The sequence below is a fragment of the Corvus moneduloides genome, chromosome 12 (genome assembly GCF_009650955.1).
Source record: "Corvus moneduloides isolate bCorMon1 chromosome 12, bCorMon1.pri, whole genome shotgun sequence".
Lineage (NCBI taxonomy): Eukaryota > Metazoa > Chordata > Aves > Passeriformes > Corvidae > Corvus > Corvus moneduloides.
In genome coordinates this window covers 9,403,906-9,425,064 of record NC_045487.1, presented here as the reverse complement: position 1 = coordinate 9,425,064, position 21,159 = coordinate 9,403,906, and the positions used below count along the sequence as shown (strand labels likewise).

The 21,159-nt window shown below is 39.1% G+C and overlaps 1 protein-coding gene across 2 annotated transcripts in view; it reads left to right on the top strand.

Moving 5' to 3' along the window:
* NFATC3 (nuclear factor of activated T cells 3) overlaps positions 1-17,682 on the top strand; it is a 66,120-nt gene extending 48,438 nt beyond the window's left edge. Inside the window, exons 10-11 of one of the 2 annotated variants that reach the window (XM_032121481.1) lie at positions 5,243-5,344; positions 14,221-17,682. In XM_032121481.1, coding sequence (XP_031977372.1) covers positions 5,243-5,344; positions 14,221-14,345 — 227 coding nt within the window. In that variant the 3' untranslated portion in view covers positions 14,346-17,682. The remainder of the gene's footprint in view (positions 1-5,242; positions 5,345-14,220) is intronic. The other variant, XM_032121482.1, reaches the window with a different exon arrangement.
* Positions 17,683-21,159: the final 3,477 nt, after the last annotated feature.

Here is a 21,159-nt window from a genome sequence, read left to right as displayed (position 1 = left end):
TTCTGGAAAACTTCTCCTTTCTGCTTAGGTTTTTGGAGTAGTCAGGCTGCACAATCTCAGAAACTTGGGTTGGAACCCAAGTAAGTAAAAGCAGCTTCATGCACTTTTATTTGTCCCCTCTACTTTTTCGACCCCCTAGTGTGGTGGACCTTTTTTCCTCTAACATCTTTCAGCAAGTCAGCCCTCTGGCCAGCACCTCAGATTAACATTTCCCTGGATAGACAGTGGAATGTTTAGGGCTGCAAATAGATGTAAACAAGGCAGCTGAAGTGACAGGAAACAGGCAGCTGGTCATTTCTGTCCTTTCACATATCCATCATTCATACTGGGCTCTGCTGCACACTCATCTGATAAAATTTCTTCCCCACTTGAAAGAAAAGCTACTCAAAGTTAGACTCAGTCTGGTTATTTGATGAGGCCTAATTAATTTCCACCCCGTTTTGAAAAGTGTTCCTAATGTAGTGGTTTACCTATTGCTGCTGTCAAGTTTTAGGTTTAAAACTGTTGTAATACTGTTGATCTCAAATTTAATCTTTTGTGGTTTGCAGTTTAGGAGGGAGTTTACCTTGGATTTCATGGCTTTCTCCAGTGATGAGATTTCTAACATGTACACCTGTTTTTAACCATTTTTAATATATTGTTCAGCTGTATTCAGCAAATCAGGATGACCTTCTACTAATCCTCTTACATTTTGTTACTCATCGCATCTCCATTACATAAAGCTGGAGATTAGAAAGTCCAGTATGTGCATTTACTATAAATCATAACTAGAAATCCCCTAAGCAGTTTGTGTATATAAAGCAGTAAGTCTGCTTTGTCAGACACATTCCACTTAGAACTCTCGGCCATTAGCATTCATTCATTTTAATAGTTCTGTGATAACTCTCTAGCTGATAAATTCTCTTGCTGAGAAGCTCAGATTATTCTGATCTTGGCTAGAAGACTTGTACATCTTTGCAGGCAGCTTTTTTTACTGTAGCTTCAGCTTAATTTCTGGAGCATCAAAGTAGTGACTGAATAAGAAAGGATTGGAGAAGGACTATACTTTTTATTTCTGTCTATTTAAAACTTAATCATTAACAGATCAGTGTTAATTAAGGCAGCATCCTGCCATTGGAGGTCTGCAGAAGCACAGACAGTACTGAATGCTGGAGTCTGGTGTAGGGTGGAGCAGAGCAGCTCAAACTTGAGATGTGCATCTCAAATCCAAGTTGTTTTCGTTGTCTCCTGTGTACAGAGAGAAATGTTGCACCTTGCAGTGTGCCCAGTAAGGCCAAGGACTGTAACCTACACTGTACCTGGAACTCTCAGAACAATCCTGCTGATAAGAGGCATTCTGAAAAACTATACTAGTATAAATTGTTTAGTAAAGTTGTGTTCAAACTCCTCCTTTTTTAGCATTCTGATTATTAGATCTGTATTGTCAAGCAGTATGAGGCAGCAGTAAAAAGCAGTCCTGCAGTGAGATGTTGAGGTGATAAGGCAGAACCTGAAATGTGTTGAAAGAGAATGGAAATCTACTCTGAGAAATGTGTGTTATGAACAAAATAAAGATCCAGACTGAGCAGTAGTTTAAAAGCTGAAGGGTGGAACAGTGAGCAAAGGTGAAATGTTATGCATCAGGAGCTGTCAGCAGTTAAAGGATGCTTTGACCATATGTTCTAGCGGATTCACTCACTGTGTCCATAAAAACTGTGTCAGCAAGGCATCCATTGAGAAGACCAGTTACAAATTTCTAATGTGTAAGAATGCCATCTAAATCCTCAGGTGTCTATGCCCAGCTCTCCCTGTGAGAGCCGCAGAACATCTTGTAACTAATGCAAAGTAAACTCAGCTGGCTGCACCACTTCAAAAATATTCCCATTCAAGAATTGGAAGAGGTTAGAGACTTCTTCCATGAGTGCAGGTGGCACATCTGCACCAAGATGTGGGTGCTGGCTATCGCAGCAGAACTGGAAGGAGCTCAGCACACCTTGTGAGCCTGGAAAAATCCACGGAGACCCTTAAGCACCACTTTCCACTGCACAGCCCACACGTTCTCTAGAGCCAAAGCTGGCACTGAATTCTGTGTTAGACTCAGCTCTCTTGTTGTGTGAGAGAAGGGGTAAACATGACTGCAATGAGTTGGTTTCGCCAGGATACAGAAATGCAGAGTGTGATAGCATAGCCAGGACATGAGCAGGTATTTGTTACTGTAGCATAGAACTGCAGAGCTGGTGCTGTGACTCTGCAGGCACATTTGGTTTTTCTGTACAGTTGTAACCACAATCTGCATGGGAAAACTGTACTCCAACATTCCATACAGCCTTATTTTATCAGTTAATTAGAAAAAAAAAGTAGTACTGCTTAGTGAAGTTGGCATTAAACCTGAAATTACTAAAAGCAAGCCTGGCCTATGGCTTGGAATGGTGACTTGTAAGGCAACCCACCACGTCCTTGGTAATTTGCCACATCAGCCATGGCCTGACATGTGACTGGTTTGGTCTCAGACCAGCATGATCAGCTGGCTGCTCCAGCACAGGAGGCTGAGGGTTAATTATAGCCGGGCAGCTTCTTTTTTTCTCTCTTTTTTTTCTTTGTTTGTTTGTTAGGGAAAGTTGACACGGTATTACTTGCTGGTCAAGTGGAGTCAAAACCAGGCTAAATATATTGCATTAAGCAATGTGATGTAATTGCAGGGATTCTTCACATAAATTCAGCTGGTAGAGTTCTGTCTGGAGCTGGCAGAAGGTGTATGCCCCAGGAAGTGTGTGCTGCAGTCTGTCCATAGTTTTCCTTGAAGTTTGCTGATCCTGTTTGCCTTTGTCAGAGGAGCAATTCACTTATTTGTCCTCTAAAACACACAATTTGTATCAAACTTATTTTTGTGAACATATTTGAAAAACTCCACTCTGTGCTACTCACTGAAGCAACACTGCAGACAATCATGCATTCTAGAATATTTTGAGAGACCTAATTTTCCAAAACCAGTACTTCTTCTAGGTTATGTCCCACAGCCCACACATCCTGCTTCAGTTCAGCAGCAGTAAAGGATACACAGGCTGAACTTTTAATCAGATAGTGCTACAAAAACAGGAAGTTAATTGACTACTGTTGGAAGAGATGCTGAAAACCAAATGGGATGACTCCAGGAGCTCTTTGGTCTGCCTGTATCCATAACAGACCTCTAATTTTAAATTGACTTCCTGCTTTGACCCAAACCGGGTGCTGATAATTGAGGGTTTAAAGCTTTTCTTAACCTTTCTTTACTTAAAGACTGAGTCAGGACAAAGAGGTCATTCAAAAAGTATGAATTTTTGATCAGTTAAACAGATCTACCAGGTGTCATTTTTCTTTATTTTTGTTTCAACTTAATAATTTTCATTTTGGCTTTATTCTTTGGTTACAGAACGCATTTTAGTAGTGCTTAAGGAAGTAACAAGCTTTCTCAAATGTTTAGGATATTACAAAGAAGAATGGTATTTTTAACGTATATTTTTCTGGTACCTCAAGGTCGAATGTGTGTGTGTAGAACAAAATCTTTATGCTGTATCACACAGATGAAAAGGCTGTTGCTTTATGTCTCACGTTTCCCAAACAAGAAGCAGTGTATGCCCGAGGGCAGTGCATGCTCTGTCCCAGAAGGTGCTGGCTGTAGACATTGTGTGTGCTGTGCATGACACAGTTGTCAGGGATTGATAAAAGCAAACACTCACCACTGTCAGCAGCTTTGGTAGCGCACGCAAGAACCTCAGAATCTTGCTAAGTATGAAACTAATTAGAAAAATTGCTCAGAAGCATATTTCCCTGCCAGAGTGACATATAATCCTGTATAAGATGTGCTGTCTTTATGGTGCAGAGGCTGTTGCTTTATGAGCTGATGAACTCCACTGTTCTCTCTGGAGGCTTTTTGTCAGTGTTTGTTGTCTGGTCTCTTGAAAGCTTCACCTTTCTAAAGAGGGTTGTTGGTACAGTTAATTTGTTTCATCACGAGGCGATTTCCTGCCCATCTCCCTGGATTCATTAGATCTTTATTTAAATATCACTTTGTTGCTGTTTCTGCCATAATTGATGGGGGAAAATGATCTTTTCTTATCTCCTATTATTTGACAAGAATTTGTCCTTAATTTACTCCTTTCCTTCACAGTGGCAGCAAACATTTTCATTGAAACCCAGATAATGCTTTCCACTTCCCATTTAAACACATGTAACTTTACACTTTGAACAGTTAAGCATAAGAAGTCATCCAAAGAGGTAATTTGAGCTGCTTGAATTTCAGAAGGAAGTAAGAGTAGATTCCTTTGTTCTCCGAGGAGTCATCCATAAGCAGGGCTTAGAAACCATGCTGGCAAAACAAATGTGTGCCTCTATCCAGAAGGCACAAATTAGCCATGGTCCAGAGTACTTTTGTTAATTGTGTTAAAGCCTAGTTTACTAAACTTAAAACCCTGTCTTGGGCAGGAAAAAAAACCAAATGCAACCCTCTTGTAAGTTCTGCATAGCCACTAATCACAACTGAATAAACACAGACTTGTTGGTTAAAATAATGAATACACCATTTGACATTGATTTTTCCTCTAGGAAAAGCAGTTCCATGAATGCAGCTGTGCACTACCTGCAGGGTTTCTCACATGGCCCTGGTCTGAGGGAAGCACCTGTGCCAAGATAACACTTGGTGTTCTGCCACTCGCAGCTGTGGTGGCCCAACCGCAGAGCAGTGCCGTGGGCAGAGTGTGCAGTGGGACAGCAAAGGGGAGCCAGCAGCTGTGAGCAGCAACAGCTTCCTGTGCTTGCAGGAGAGGGAAAATGGCAGGAAAGGTTTTGTTTACTAGGACTCTTTTACCTACCCTGGAGTTGCTGTCAAGGGCCCTGAGTACTTCTAATTTGACCACAGTAAGTAAAGCAAATTGAAAAAACTGCAGGAGCAATGTTCTGAACACAAATACTAAAATCAAATTTAAGTAGTGTAAATTCATGATGATACAACTAGGCAGACATCCAAAAATATTAACCATTACCTTTATGGCTCTGGCTGCTAACTGAAAAGTAACTAAGTACACAAGATAACTGATACTGGTTTTAATAGGCACTCTGATAACTTATAAATAGTTACTTATGTCACAACGCAGTGTTGGTGAATGAAACTGGGTATTTAAATTTAGTGCTATTAAAAGAAAAATGAAAATCACTTCCTGATTGAGTGAACTGTAACTTCTTGGTTTAGTCCAGTCAGTAGTTATGTCTGTCTTCTTCTCTGACACAGACAGTTTTATCTCTGACCTGGAATACCAGCCATCAGGTTCAACAGAGAAATGGACTCAACATTCAGCACTCATGTCCAACTCCTATGTGGAAAATCTAGAGGGTGAGTCTGCTTACTGAAATGCTTCAATGTTTGAAATTGGAGCACGAAGGAAAGGGGAAAGTGTTTTAAGAGTTTTAAGAGCTACAAGTGAAAAGCACTGTGAAATACTGAAGTATTGCTATAACTGGACACACTATTTCTGTATTCTGAAATAGTTGCAAATTCAGCATTTGTGAACCAGGTGTACACTCATTCAGTAAAGATTTCCACTCAAAGTATACAGAGCTGCCACAGAACTTCCTGAGTGCTGTAGGATCTAGTAAAACATCAGAAGAGGATATGAAAATCTTAAGCCAAATATGGGCAAGGTAGAACACTGGCCAGATCAGTTAACTGAGAAATTTGTAATGTTTCTCTTTTTCAAAAAGATGAAGCAATGTCAATTTAAATAGATGGGATACAGTGATGTGCACTACCAGTCAGAGTATTAGGAATACAGATCCATAACTAGATTTAGAGTTGAATGTGCACTATAGTTGGGTACAAATATCTGGATTTATTATTTCAGCTTCTTTATTTCACATATAAGCAAGATAATTATGCACTATGACTCTTCTAAATACTAATGATATTAGAAATTGTTGCATGGTATATTGGTCTTGTTTGTGTTTAGACTTTAGTGGTTTTCACTATAGTTCTTTGGCATTTTAGGCATGTTTGTAATATAGTGGCCCTTTTTTTCAATATATACACATAAACAAATATATTATAAACACTTATAATGTGTTCTACTTTCTCTATAGATTTTTAAAGGATAATACCTGTAAATGTACAGTAGATTTGGTAATAGTAAAATAATCAAGCTCTTCATAAAACTTTCACACAATTACTGTGTAGACTGATCCTAAGTTTGCTTGTGAAACTGAAATAAATCATACTGGTCTTTTGCCAGCTTTCAAGAAACTTAATTCTGCTTTCCTTACCTCTCAAAATGTTATTAGTAAGGTAAGTAGCTCCTATTTGGAATGGCAAAGCCAGGGAAAGGATTGTACACCAAGTGGACATTCCTCTGTCTTGAAACAGCAAATCAATTTGTAAAATACAAGTTGTAACTTAGATTATTTCAGTGTTCTACACTATATCCTGTGCAACTCAGAATCTGATAGGTTCAGAATAATTGTTGAAGAGCAGAAGTTCTTGAAAAATGGAAATTCGGGCTAATAATAAAATAACCCCCAAATACCAGTATCACCAACTAAAAAATAACACACAGGGTGGCAAACCCCAAATTTAGGCCTGTGAAATGTACGCTGACAAGTCCCTTTTACAAAGTGCACACGAAGAGAAACCCAGACCGAGAGAGAAACACGTTTATACACACACGTTAGCATGTGACAAATGCAATAGAGAAACATGGTGGTTTTAAAAATAAAAATAATGGGTATTTATGTATTTGGCATACTGTAGTGTGGTGTTAATACAAGAGATAGGTTTACACAGGAAAGTAGGATGGTTTTGTACCTTGAAGAATGCTTAGTGTCAAATCAGACAAGTTAACTGTATCCACTGCCAGTACATAATTCTTACAGAGCCAACTTTCAAGCTTAAATTAGGAAGAGCACAGCTTCTAAATTATACTGCTGAAGAGGAGAGCAACTGTGACTGTAGTGTGCTGCAGGAGATCAGAGCATCTACAAAGGCAGGAAGTAACTAATGGAATACTTGACTCATCCTTTATAGAAGGGGTAAGTCTGATGACTGCTTCAGGGAGTACCAAAACATGAGGAGAACCCACACGAGGAAATATCTCTTTATTTGGTCAAAAGGAGTGTACAAAAAAATTAAATCTTCGTTTTGTAGCAGTTTCAGCATTACAGGCTGTTACAAACTTGAAAAGACAAACTGTAGGAAAACAATTAAGCTTATGAAGATATAATAGGTGGTCAAAAGGATCAAATAGTTGCAAGCAGTCTGCAGATTATTTATGAAGGTTCATATTAAGTGTGCAGTTACTCTGTTGTGAGAAAGACTACAAGCTGCTTCCAAATGCAGAAATCAGAAAAGAACATTAAAGTGACGAAGTTAAATGGGAAATGTGACCAGCGGATGACAAATGAGTTATTCAGTTAAAATTAGATAAGTGATCTTAGAAAGTGTTGTGTATTGATGTTGGCAGTTGAGGAGCTAGAGATTCTCATGTCCAAAGTCCTTTGAAAAGGAGACATGTTGCAGGACCTGTCTCAAGGTAAGGTGTCAGTAAAAAGGTTTCAGAGCAGTGACAGTGACAATTGTCCTCAAGTAGATGACATGCCAGACAACAGCTCTGAAAGAGTAAGCAACAGTTCACTATCAACTGTAATGTAGAACCTGATGTAGAGCCTGGGTAAATGTGACACCACTGCTGCTCAGCTGTTCAGAAGGGTGAAAACCAAAAACTGTCTAGAAACCTCTACAGGAAGATTTTGTGATTAACAAAAACCAGGTAGCTAGAGGAAAAAGTGAAAATTAGACTAAAGGAAATAATAAAACCTGCACTCACCAATACAGTGACAACTGCTCTGTGAACTATTCTCATTTAAAGCTGTTTTGAATTTAAAATGGACAATTCTCTGAAAACTTGCTCAGTAGTGTTAAAAGTAGTCTTGAAAGGGTGAATAAAGGCTAGGAATGTCTAGGGAACAGCAGAGAATAAGAAAATGCTACTCCATAGATCTACTTTGTGCCCACATTTTGTCCCTGATGGCATAAAGGAATTAGATGAATGCCTGTTGTTGGATCTGCTAGAATTCTGCAGCTAGAAAAAGCAATGAGGAGAAAATGCCAAGTATAATAAAATGAGTGGGGGCCACAGAAAAGGTAATGGAAGATAATTCCTGGGAAAGAAACCAGTAAGTGACCACCAAGGAATCCTGGGGCGAGTTCAGCACATCTAAAATGCTTTGCTACTGCTATAGGGAGTTAAGCTTTGGAATCTGCTGTCGCAGAATGTTGCAGTTGACAAAATTTTGCACAGACCTTAAAAGACCCCAGGGAGAAAAATCCATATGGGAGCATTTGGTGCAAAAGATATTGTCTCTAACTCAGGAGTTCCCTGGGAAAAACATATTTTGGAGGCTGGTGGAACACCCTGGGGAAGCATTGTTGTGTTTTGCACATGTCTCTGCTCTTGCCCATTGCAGACCTAGTGGTCTGAAGTGATTTGCCTGAAGTTCTCCGTGGAGGTTTTCAAGCAGTATTTTTGACTTAGAAAAACCTAAAATGCTTGGTAACTGACCATTAAAGAGATGTGCTTGTCCTGTAGAAAGTATAGATGCTGATTGTAGATTAGTGGCTTCCTGCAAGGAGAAAGAGGTTACTTGCATTATTCCCTGAAAGGCCTGTAGGTTCAGGAATTTCCTTTTCTTATATTCTTATATAAAATATATATACTTAGATATACTTCTGTTTTCCTTTGTGCTCCAGTACAAAATATTTTTCTCTTAGCACAATGAGAGGGGAAATTAAATACTGAGCAATTCAGAAGCATGCTAGTATTTGCTTGGCATTTGATTAAAAAAGATAATGCCTTTACTTTTGATATTAGAACTTCAAACACCTTAAAAACACCTTAAGAGAGCTTGTTATTCTAAATTCATAGTTGGGTTTTTCAATTTATCCAAAACATTTGGGAATTCATTATTAGAAGCACCAGCTTTCATGATGATGTCGAGCTTCATAACACAAGAGCTTTGTTCTGTTCAAATCAGTGAACATGGATCACTTTTTGTAGGTGGGAATTTCTCCAGAAGGGTTGGTTGGTACTGGAAGAGCTGATAAGATCAGCACCCATAGCTCTGGGTGTCACTCACTGCACAAATGGCTGAGCTGTTCAATTTAACTTTAGATCTTAAAACTCTGGATTGCAAATTGCAAAGTTTGAAGAGCCCATCCTGAGCAGTCTGGCTGTCAGGCACAAACAGCCAGAGTTGTGGCTGTGTCAGCTGTCCAGTGCAAGCCTTCAGTGACCAGAGGCAAAGCCCTCAGCCCCAGGGGCAGGGGAGGCCTCAGAGCTTCAGCTGCTTCCACTTATGCAGTGAGCGGGGAGTGGAAACAGGCACACAGAGCACAATGGGAAATGAAAACCATGGGAAGAACCCAGAAAAACAGAGTAAGTGGTTGCTCTTATTTTACAGCTTGACAGCAGATCCAAAAGTCAGAGCCACTTCTACTCTGTTCCACCCATATTGATGTTAGGGCGCCGCTTCATTTTTTGCAATTTTTAATTTTGTATGCTGGAGCCTCTATCTGACATTTGGTGCTTTCTCAATGCAGTGTGTTGCTCCTTTTTCAATGCAGCACAGAGAGGGAAGAACAAACAAACAAAAAAAATCACAAAAATCTTTGCAATCCAATATTGCAGTATCACCAGTATTGACCAGGCCAATGTAATTTGTATGTATGCAGATTTTCTCCCCACCAACTTAACTTCTCTTCTGCAGAATCTATTTTTAACTGTTAGTATAAATTTGCCAACCAGCTTACGTTCAGATAAATACTAAGGGAGGAAAAGGTGAAAGTATTGCAAATAAAGTAACAGCTGAAATTCTGAAATCTGGGAAAACTGCCAAAGAGGTCAATTACACAGACAGAGAAAAGTTGTTAAAATCATTTCCATTTCACAGCCTGATATTTAAAAAAAAAAAAGGGAGGAAAAACTTATTAAAAAAAACGCTGTATCACAGTTTGATCTGTGCCATATCTGACAAGTTTTCAAAGTGCACTTATCACTGTTGTATGGAGGAATATGCCACATGTGTACAGAGTGTAGTGTGTGCACCCTTCTTTCTTTTCATCTGCTCCAGTCATTATTTCAGGGTTAGTGACCTGGAGTGTTAGAACAGAAAACATTTTGTAACATTTTTGATGTCATCCACTCAGTTGACACTGATCATCCAGAATGGTTTAGGTGTCAGCAGGTACCAAATGACTGCTAAATATTAGCGAGGTCTCTGTAATGATTTTGTGTGTAAGATGTTTCTGGTTCCTCCTGACTTGAGGAGTGAGTAGAGGTCCAGGCTATGGGATCAGTAGTCAACACCTGGCACCACAGGTACCAAACAGGCAGGGATTTAACTGGAGGGGGCAGTGGACTGAAAAGTCAAGGTCTACTTGCACAACTGCTCACCTCCATCTAAAGTCTAATGAGACTGGCTCTCTCCAAAGAGGCAGCAAAAGTATGAACTGCACAACACACGTGAACCTGGCAGACAGAGCACAGAGAACCTGAAAAACATCCTGGAGATCTGTATTGCTGAATCCCAAACAAGCTCTGCAGCCTTCCCGTGCAAACTTGTGCTGAAGAAAGGAAATGGTATCAAAACAAGGAGGATTAACAAAGCCGTGCATGCTGCTTTCCCAGTGTCTAGTTGCTAATGCGATGGCTATAAAGGTTAAGCAAAAGGGAGTATGAAATCTTTCTAGCTGTATTTTTAGGACAGAGTAGCCGTTGCAGCCATAGTCAAAACTAGGAGAGGTGAAATTAAGCAGTTTTTTAAAAGCAAAGAAATTTTCTTTTGTTTGTAAAGCATCAGCAATAGAGCCTGAGCTTGTCCTTTCTCAGAATTGTTGGAATTTATTTCCTCTCACAATTTGTCACCTGAAGAACTTGAGTTTTTCTAGACAATATTGTAGAAAACCTGTATTTATGCTCATGAATTAAGTTTTCAGTTTTAATCACAGACTACTACATGTTGTGTGGCTTGTCCCTCAGTGGAAGAAGGTGACATGCCATGCATTCATGTCATACTGACCTTTGGATTTCTCTTTTAGTCGTTAATACAAAAAGGAAAATGCTGTATGATTTCACCTTCATCCTTGTACATTTTTATGAAGGATTTTATCTCTTCTGACTACATGATTTACGTTTTAAACTGCTTTAATTTTTACCATTCCCCATCAGAAAGACAAGTTCTGATAATGCTGGTATTATATTAATATTATATGTGCCATGAAAGATTGGAGACTGATCTGAGCTGCTGCCTTATGCAAGTTCTGCTTTCTTTGAAGCATTTATTTTATATTTATTTGAATTTTATATTTATATCTTCTGTACTTCATATTATCAATGGAGACTTTTCTGAACTCTGCAGGCTCCCCCCAGTCCATTTGTTGGATACAGAGTTCCAGACAGCTGAAATGGACATTCCTGGAAAGTATAAAATAGGAAGATGTGTTAGTTGGGAGGCCAAAGTCGGTGAAAAAACACCTTGGCCAGACACAGTAGGAAAAACATTTTGGCCTTTTCTTGAGGCCTGCAAGGTGCTCTGGCCGAGCACTGACTTACATACTTATTTTGAAAAAAGCACACTTGAATACTGGTTGGGTTTATAAATTAGCAATTCTTACAAAGTCACAGGGACAAGTAAGACTTCTCCACTAGAATTCTTTGTTGGAATGAAGACATGGTCCTGCATTTGCCTAAGAAATCGTAGATGTTTCTAATGGAAATCCATGTAAACCAGATACATCTGTATTCACCACGTGCTAAAAGTATTGCAAAAAAAAAGCACTGAGCTACAAAAGAGCTGCTTATAAACAAATCAGTTATTGTTTAGAACAAAGCAACACGAGCTAACCTGTAGCTTTAATACTCTACATAATGACTGCTGCAGAAGTTTGGCAAATAAAATCCCGTGTGATCAGCTATTGTCTTCAGTGTAACGTGTTCTAAGGAGAATGCAGTGCCAATGGCTACGTGCTGTTCAGGTAAACACCTCTGCCTGTGGGAACTACAAACCTTTGCGGGATAGACCAGTTTGTGTTGATGGTGCTACTACAGATACAGATCAGCCATCAAAACTTAAGGGAAGTAACTGTCTAATAATTTCAAAATACTGAACTTCAGATAGTTATTTTTAATGTTTTTATTGTAGCACTCATGAAAGTTTTAGCAGTACTGAACAGCTGGGACACTCGATTTGCACAAAGCTACTGTTCAGTAGATAAAAGCTGTTGGAGGTCAGAGCAAGCTAATGAATGCCCTGACAGAAGCTGGTGGAGCACAGTTCTTATGAATGATCATCTGTGTTTTGTTTAAAAAAATAAAAGTCTTGGGGGATTTTTCGCAGATGTTTACTTATGCATTGTGTTGGCCTAATAAAAATACTTGGGAAAGTGCCCTACCTGCAGTCACACAACTTTCAGTGTCATAGTGCAGTTAAGTTCATTGAATGACAGGTTTTTTTGAAGCCAAATGAATTGCAAGTCTTGTAATACTTGAGGGAATTGGCTTTTCCGAAGTGTGTGTGACCTGTTTGAACATTTGGGCTGCAATACTGTGTGTGTAACAAGCTGTCCTTGCATTCCTGAGGAGAAAACCATTGCAGGTGGTCAACTCATGGATAGCAAACACCTCCTCCATTACACACAGCGCTGTGACATGAGGTGGTTTTAAAGCTTTCCCAAGCAAGTTAAAAGAATATAGACATAACCTCTTTTCAGAGTTGGATTTCATATAAGTTACACAGACTTCAGCATATTCACAATATTAATATGTTTTCTTTCAGAACCACTTATGATCCTGCTGCCACGAAGGGCAGTGCTCAGGCTATTCAGTGCTATAAACGCAACCTGTAGATTGATTTTGTTATGCTTCTACTGGACAGGAATGATTAATAGGAAGCTAAATCCTGCTGTGGAAAATTAAGGAAGCGTTAAGAAAGGTGGTGAAGTGCATCAACACTGTTCTGTAAAGTTACCCAACGGAGAACAAAGTAGCAAAAGCCTGGGTTCCAAGTCTGTTAAGATGTTCAACAGAAGCAGCTTATTAGCAGAACAAAACATTCTAAACACAAGAATGGTCCTTAGTCAACACAAAGATCCCATTAAATACCTGTTGATAGAAGGTCCAAGCAAACTCATGCCAATGATTAAGGAAAAGCCTCTATAATTCAGCATGTTCAAAGTCTCCCTAAGAGATACTATAACCTACTGCCCACTCAGTAATGGGAGTCAACAGGTGTGCTTCCCTCTAACAGTGAAATAACAATTGAGATCTTGGTTATAATCCAATATTTTTCTAAAATTTGTCATTATTATTTAATGTGATATTTTTCATGTCCATGTAGAAGGTTACTCGGTTTTCTTTGATAACATTACCAAGGTCCATTTTTGTAAAACAGACATTTCTATCACTGCTTTTATACTTAATCTTTAAAATGATAATTTTTATCATCTTCCAACCTCAATTGTCCTGCAATCAATTTTATAGGATTTAGAGTAAGACTCCAAAGTTGTCATTTCTTGATAACTTAGGTTAACTTTGTCACAATCAGACAGGTGTCCCTCACTTTTAAATAGTACGAGTTTTGTTGACAAAACCTGTACTGAAGCTGACACGCATGGACACACAAACTGGCCTGCATATTTAGTCCATCCTAAATCTTCATTATAGAGAAATTGACTGATAAAATTTAGTTACTGTGGTTTCAGAAATCCAAGTATTCAGAAAACTGGCCCATTAATAGGTATGTAGTGTTTAAAAAGAATATTCTATTAACCCAAATCCAAGTTCTGAGGAAGTTCTGTAACTAGCTTGAAAGAGCCAGGAGTTGTTAGAGTTATTTGTTGTGCCTGTAACAATCTTGAACAGAAGGAGTTTTGTGGGGAAATCTCTATTAAGGTGACCTATGTTGTGCCTCTCAGTTACCTGTGTGTCTTGTGCTTATTTTCTTCAAGGGGCTTAGGGAGGCTCCAGCATGGATTATGGCAGGACGTTTTTTCCCCCCCCCCCTTGCTTAACTGTTGCTGAAGCCAGGCTCCTCATCCATCTTCTGTCATGTAACAGCATCCAGGCTTAGGACTGGAAGTATTTATTTTTAAAAGGGTTATACTGATGAGTTCTGCCTTTTGGAAAGCATAAAAACTGTCACTTTTTAATATTTCTTCTTTCTTTATAGTGAATGAGATCATAGGAAGAGATATGTCACAGATCTCAGTGTCACATGGAACAACAGTGGCCAGCCAGTCTGCACATACGTGTCCTGGATCTCTGGAGACAAGAATATCTGATGGAATCCAGTAACAGATAAGCTAACAACTCAACATCCATGAAAACATCACATTTTCTCTGAATATTTCTTCATCCTCTTCCTCTTTAGACTTACTGTGCTTCCAACTCTGTGGCCTTTATGAACTGGAACAGTGGATCCTTGCAAAGCCCTTTTAGTGGGTTACATTTTTGATGTAGAGACAGAGCATTTTAACTATAGTTCCTCAGATACTGTAAAGAGACTTCTTAAAATGGACACACAGAATCTACACCAGATATTTTAACTGTTTTAAAGTTACAAACAAGCTTTGCTTTTTGCATTTAAATAGAATACTTTTATATTGTAAGTGCTTCAGATGTGTGGAGATGTTAGTTTGCTCTTATAGTATTCACAGTCCTGAATATGGAAAAAGATCTAATGCACATCTTGAGTGTGCTGCTTGCCCTTAGAGGTAGTATAGTTTGTAACTGATGATTTGTAACATCTTTTGGTCATTTTGGAAAGCCTTTAAAGCTTCTGTTGTTTAATTTTTTTCTTAATAAGATCTTCCAGTGGCAAATCATACCTGTCATCTGAAGCCAATGCCACGGAAGCCATTGTGTATATGAATACTGTAGTGTTTTCTTTCTTAGATTCATAGGAAGCAAAGCCAAATGTAGATCTGCACTTGTTTATAAACTGAAAATGTTACTTGATAGGCTGCAAAAAGACCATTCCATCATGAAAGTGTTGGGATAGAAATTACATTCCAAAATTTAACTTCTATAACTTTATGGATAATTTTCCTGATCTTTATTAGCACAGGCTCCTTCTTGAAATAGCTTTTTTCTTAGAAAGTTACATTTGTAATCAAATTTGAGCAGTAGGATTTTAGATTAAAGAACAGCAACATCAAAACCATGTTAGATACAGGAGAAAATCTAATGTTTGCTGAGGATCTAAATGTTCCCATTATCCCTGCAGAATATGGTTTTGAGATCACTAATTCAGTGGCATTCAAGTTGTCAGTGCAATAAATCATTTGATCACAGCTGTATCTTTTATATGCTGTATGCCTGCCCATGCCACTTGGGAGTCCTAAGGAGAGGACCACTACAGTTCCTTAGATTCAGGCTGTTTATAAAAGTCAGTTTGCTAAAAAGTAATTTACTGTGAAGTAGTGGTTAGGCAGTATAATGTGTCCGTGTTTAATTTAAAGGTGTGAAGCAGGAGCTACCAAAGAAATACACAAGGTTCATCACAGTAGCAGTAAACTCTGTGCTGTGCTCTGAGGCTGCATCTCCCTTATCCACATAATCTGATGAATTTGAAATAATCTGTTTACATCTTTACTTAAAAATCTCTGGCCTTTACAATTAGACAGTGTAGAGAGGATCCGACACTGCCTGTGAAGGCCACACACGTTTCCCTCCCCCAGGAATCACTTATTTACAGAACTCTCCTCCATGGAACAGACGGTACACCAATCATGGCAAAGGAAGGTCAGCAGTATATGGAACCTCAGAACATCCAAGGTGTTGCTTTTAGTTGCTCATTTGGGTCAGCCATGACAGTCTAATGAAAATTAAGAGTGAATTAATGCAAAGAATTAGAAAATTTGAAAGAATATTTGCATTTGATCCAGTTCAGACAAGTGTGGCCATTTTAGCAGTTTAGTACATGGGGAGCACATGAGTCTGTGTAGACTTCAAATGAATGAAGGGGTCTGACAGTGGAGAACAGTGCTGAGTTATAACACCTGAAGAGTAAACACAGCTTTTGCTGTGGAAAACTTTCCATTGAACATTTTGTAGGCAAAACCTTATACCTGAAGTGAAGTCAGTGCCCCAGCAATACCACTGCAGCAGCTGTAATTGCATCTCTGTAATAGCTGAATCATGAACTTTTAAAGATCATATGTTAAGTAGGTAAAATTATAATTTTATCATGTACTTCCTTTTAAGAGTGCAGCCTGAGGCTATTGACTTGATGTTTCATCATTATTTCAAACAACTTAATGCAAGGCCACTGTGTACCTGCTGGGAATCCTAAGCATCCTTTTTGTGAATGTACTGTTCAGTGGTGCAAGTCTTGACATTTGCAAGAAGTAATTGGCAGGGCTGGAATCTGAAAAGTGTGATATTGTAATGGTCCCTCAGCAATGGTGCTTTACTCTGTCCTCTACTCATGTATGTTAAAGATCCTAGAAAGAACTCACATGCTCAGAAATACATCTATTTATGTTTTTAACACCTTCAAAAGAAATCAAACCACACAATGCTGTAAACTATGTAATTGTCTCAGAGTGTGTGCTGGTGGCAAGGCGTGTTCCAGTTTTCATTCTTGTATTGGGTCTTTTGCATTAACCATTGTTTGTAGGAAAATTCTGACTTAAAAGCTTTTCATACTGTATGGGATTTATGCTCCTTTATCCTGCTGGTACAGACTCTCCTTGCAAGTTCTCCAAGTAGCTGGAATTCACACTGTACCTTAAATATAGGAGCCCAAACAATCCGGAGTTGCTATGCACTAAATTTTCTGATGCCTTTAAATACCTTGATGCCTGTAGACATAGAAATGCTTTCCTATTTAAAAATGAAATTTAAAAAAATATAGCTTTGGATACTAAAGCAGTTTTGTATTTGCCTTGTAAAAGCTTCAATACAAGGGTCTTAATTTTATTTTAGCTTGTGTGATAATGTAGATGCAGACTGTTAATCTTGTATAATTTTAGTGGTATAAAAAGCACACGATCTCTATTGGACTATGCAAATTTAATTAAACAACAGAACCCGGCAACTGTTAATATTTTGTTGGCATCCGCTTCCTTGCCCTTAAGTCCTGTCTTCTCCCTGAGTACTTTTCCAAAAATTTTTAATAATTTAGATGGTCCTGAAGGAAAGCCTTAATGATGAGCTAGCTTTTCTATAAGGAGGGTCAAAGATCGATGTTTAGGAAAAGAAATAAAGGGGTAGCATATTAATCCAGGGGGACAGGAATGAGTTTTGAAATTACCATAAACTAGCAATCTGAATTTCTGTAGTAAAACTTACCTGTTATCAGGGGAACTGCCACCCTTTTTAAACCAAAGAATGAAAATAATGGTTTTGTTCTGATACAAAGCTTTGAAACTCTATTTTTGATACTCAAAATGGATGTCATTCCTTGAGGTTCGGAAATCGTTCAAATTGAAGTTTTATATTTAAAAATGTGGGACAATAAAGATTAAGTTCTAGATGTTTACAGAGCCTTGTATTGTAATTTCATGTACATTTTGTATTTTAAACATTTTTGTAAGTTATGATTGCAGTGCTACTTGCAGAAATAAAGGGAAGAACTTGCATTTAGGCTCTTAAATCATAGTGTTCAAATAAATAAAAATAATGCAAATGCATTGTCATTTATTTAAAATGCAGACCCAGACACAGTGGGAAGAAACTCTGTTTGTGATGCAATGGTAACCAGCTGTGCCAAGTTGTGACACAGGAAGTGAGGGACGTTGGATATTGCCCCTGGAAGAGTGGTGATTTTGAACAGTCTGATGAAGTTTGGGGCCAGCAACAGTGAACTTCCTACGTAAGAAGTGATCAGCAGTGCAGGCGGAGTATCAGTTTGCACCATGCTGCTGCTTCCCTATTTGCAAGTGTCATCATTTCAATTAGACAATCACAAGATTATTTTGAAAACTTTTTCCAGACGTTATTTTGCAAGGGAGTTAATCAAAAACAGTAATTTCCATTCCTGAAAGGATATTATCATAGGCAAGATGCAGTTAAACTGTTTCTGAACTAAATGTGAATTTCCTACAAAGCTTAAATTATTTGCCAAATCCTGGCTGATCAAGCAGTACTGAGGGAAGTCCCTTTGTGCAAAGTCAGGCCTTATAATCTGTATCTCATCTCAGTGATCTTGGTGCTACTGAAAAGGTGTTTATCTCCCTTGCAGTTTCTTACCGGGCCCTTTCCTTACCCGTGGGATCCCACAGTGACGTGTGGGACTGTTCCAAACTGAACACGGAAGCAAAAACTCCGGCCTTTGGCTGCCAGTGCTCACCTGCCCGGGAGAGAACAGGAGCAGGATCGCAGGGATGACGGCTCGCATTCCCAGGGACAACACGGCTAGGGCGGGATTAGCCTCCCTTAGAGTTCGTGTCCCGGCCGATTACCTTCAGCGGTGCTTTCAGCTATAAATACACCAGAAAGGGGATGCTAAAGTGCCACCAACCGAATGCACAGGGACAGGGTAAATATAGCTGAGGTTTAGTAAAAATAGCCCCGGCACTTTGAAAGCTGTTCACATGTTTTGTAGGGTGATTACCCAGGGTATAATTAGCACACACCGACCCCAGCAATAAGCCACTGACTGCGTCTTCTTTACCGTCAATTCAAGTCCCCTTTCAGATGCAAATAGGCTGGAGGCTGGTGGGGTGGGACAGGCGAGGCTCTGCAGTCACGCCAGGGCGGGCAAAGCTGAGCGCTGACACACTCGGCTGTTGTTGCAGAGACTACACTATTCCAGGCAGGGTGAAAACGTCGGTTCTACCTTACAAAACATTGGTTTGGTATTTCAGGTAATCAGAGAGAAGGAATGTCCTGTTAAAGTCAGTTCCTTTAGAAGAGTAGCCGGAAGTTTGTTCATTTAGGACACAAATCCAAAGAAAATGCTGGCAGAAATGAAGGCCTTTTAATTCTCATATTGTAGCCAGTACTTTTTTACAATATTCCTCAGCACTGCTTGTGCCGTCTTCTTCCTGCTGCTTGTTTCTGAACCTCTCTCTCTCCCTCCCTAACTCAAAATACCACTGTATGCTCTGAATCCACCATGTGCTCCACTGGAGTGAATGAGGTGAGGACTGAGCTGTTTTCTCCCCACCTTTTTTCTTTGCCTCTTGCTTAAATTAATTTACAATAACAGTATTCGGGAAGTAGCCACTGCTGTAGTGAGTAAAGTACTGAGGTATGTAAAAGGCCATGGAAAAGAAAAAAGAATTGTCAATATATTTAAATTCATGCATTGTTTTGCGTACAGACTTCTCTGGTAAGGAAGTTAACTTCTCTTCTGCCTGGTAAAAGGATAATGTTTATCAGTCAGTCAATCATTCTTGACACACAAAAAGCATTGTCATTTGCAGAGATCCTCTAAGAAATTATTTTACAATAACCTACTGTTACCTTTGTTAACAGTTGGTAGATGCAAAAGAAAACAGAAGGAAAAAAGACTAAGATACAGAAAGAATAGAAAAAAAAATATTTACTTTGTAAAGACTTGGATGTTCCATGGATCTTATTTTTGAAGAGATTGATCCACTAGAAAAGTCAGGCTATACAAGTTCTCAAGCTGTTTCTGCAAATGTAAAGTTTTCATTTCATCGGGGTTTTTAATTGGAACTGAGAAAGATAATACTTATCTCTTCCTCACTGTCGTTGCTGTGACACCTGCTGGTAAGAGCTGGAAGAATGTTTGTAGTCTGTGCTTGTTCTTTTCTGTAATTTTTGATCAAAGAGAAGTGATGCGCCTAAAGAGGACTCGATATGAAAATATCGTTTGGGAATGCAGTACTGGATAATCAGTGGTATCATATGGAATAAGTTGGAGGGAAAAGGGAACAACTACTCCTACAAGTTCCTGTAACAATGGAATGATAAATGATGACTTAGAAAGGTCCTTCTTGTAATAAAAAGCAGGAAAGACAAGGAAGCAGTGCACTGAAAATCCTGACAGTTGGGAAGGAAAATATTTTCTAGAAAACAGGCAATTATAAAAAACAATAACCACCCTACACATGAACAACTGCAGCATCTCTCAGTAACCACCTCCCCACATGAAGGACTGCAGATTCTGGTATCAGAGACACAAGTTCCTAAGCCCAGCTTCTCCACATACCAGAGGTGCTGGCTGTTACACGAACAATTTAAGCTGGCATAGAGCATTTTTTAGGACAAGGCATGAAAGGTCAGGGCTGCCTTCCTAAATTTAGTACAGCTTGGTACGAAAGGTGTGATGGATTCCTCTCTGCCAAGGTGGCAACACCACTGCAACAAATGCACAGCACAGAATAGCTGAACGTTGTCCTACATGCATCATAAATTTTTTTCTCACAGAAATAAAAGGATCCATTTGTAAATATCCCATGAAATCCCTGGTGTATTCACCAGCCAAGTCGTTCTTGCAAAGTGTTGGAAAAGGACAAGACAAACTTCTAGCAGTCAGTATGTCACTGTTTTCAAGTAGGAAATTCTCCAAGTATGATGCAAGAACAGATTTTTCCAGTCTTCAGTCATTTGAACAAGTGTCTCCAGAGCTGCTGCACAGACTGTCCAAAGCATTGGTTTTCTATGATTTAATGAATTAAGGTTTACTTTCAAGTTTTGCCATTTTAAGAGTTGCACCATAAGAAAGGTGCAACAAGCATTTACAGGTCAAAAACAGTTGCAGTTGACAGCAGATATGCAGATTTCCAGTTTAACTGCCACCGGTTCAACTTTACCCTGTGTGTTTTCTAGGCAGGGTCTCCATGTGGAAAGGTTGCTCACAGGACATTAATCCTCACACCTGCCTGTCACAGCAGCTCGTGCTCAGGTCCGTGCTGTGTGATCAGTTCCTGCTGTAATTGTTTCTGTCTCCAGCTGCACTGATCAGCACACACTGTTTTGTCAGTACATGAATTTCTGCATTTCCATTTTCCCACCATTTCTTCCCTTACCAGGAATAAAAATTTGCTAATAAAATCTTCAACAGAAAGCAAATACGAGAGGTCAAGGATAACTTTATTTGAGTAACAGCAAATACCACCCTGTGACATTTGCCTGGCTGTAGTCACAGTAGCTGGAGGAGGAGTACAAGCCATCAAGCCAATAGGACAAATAA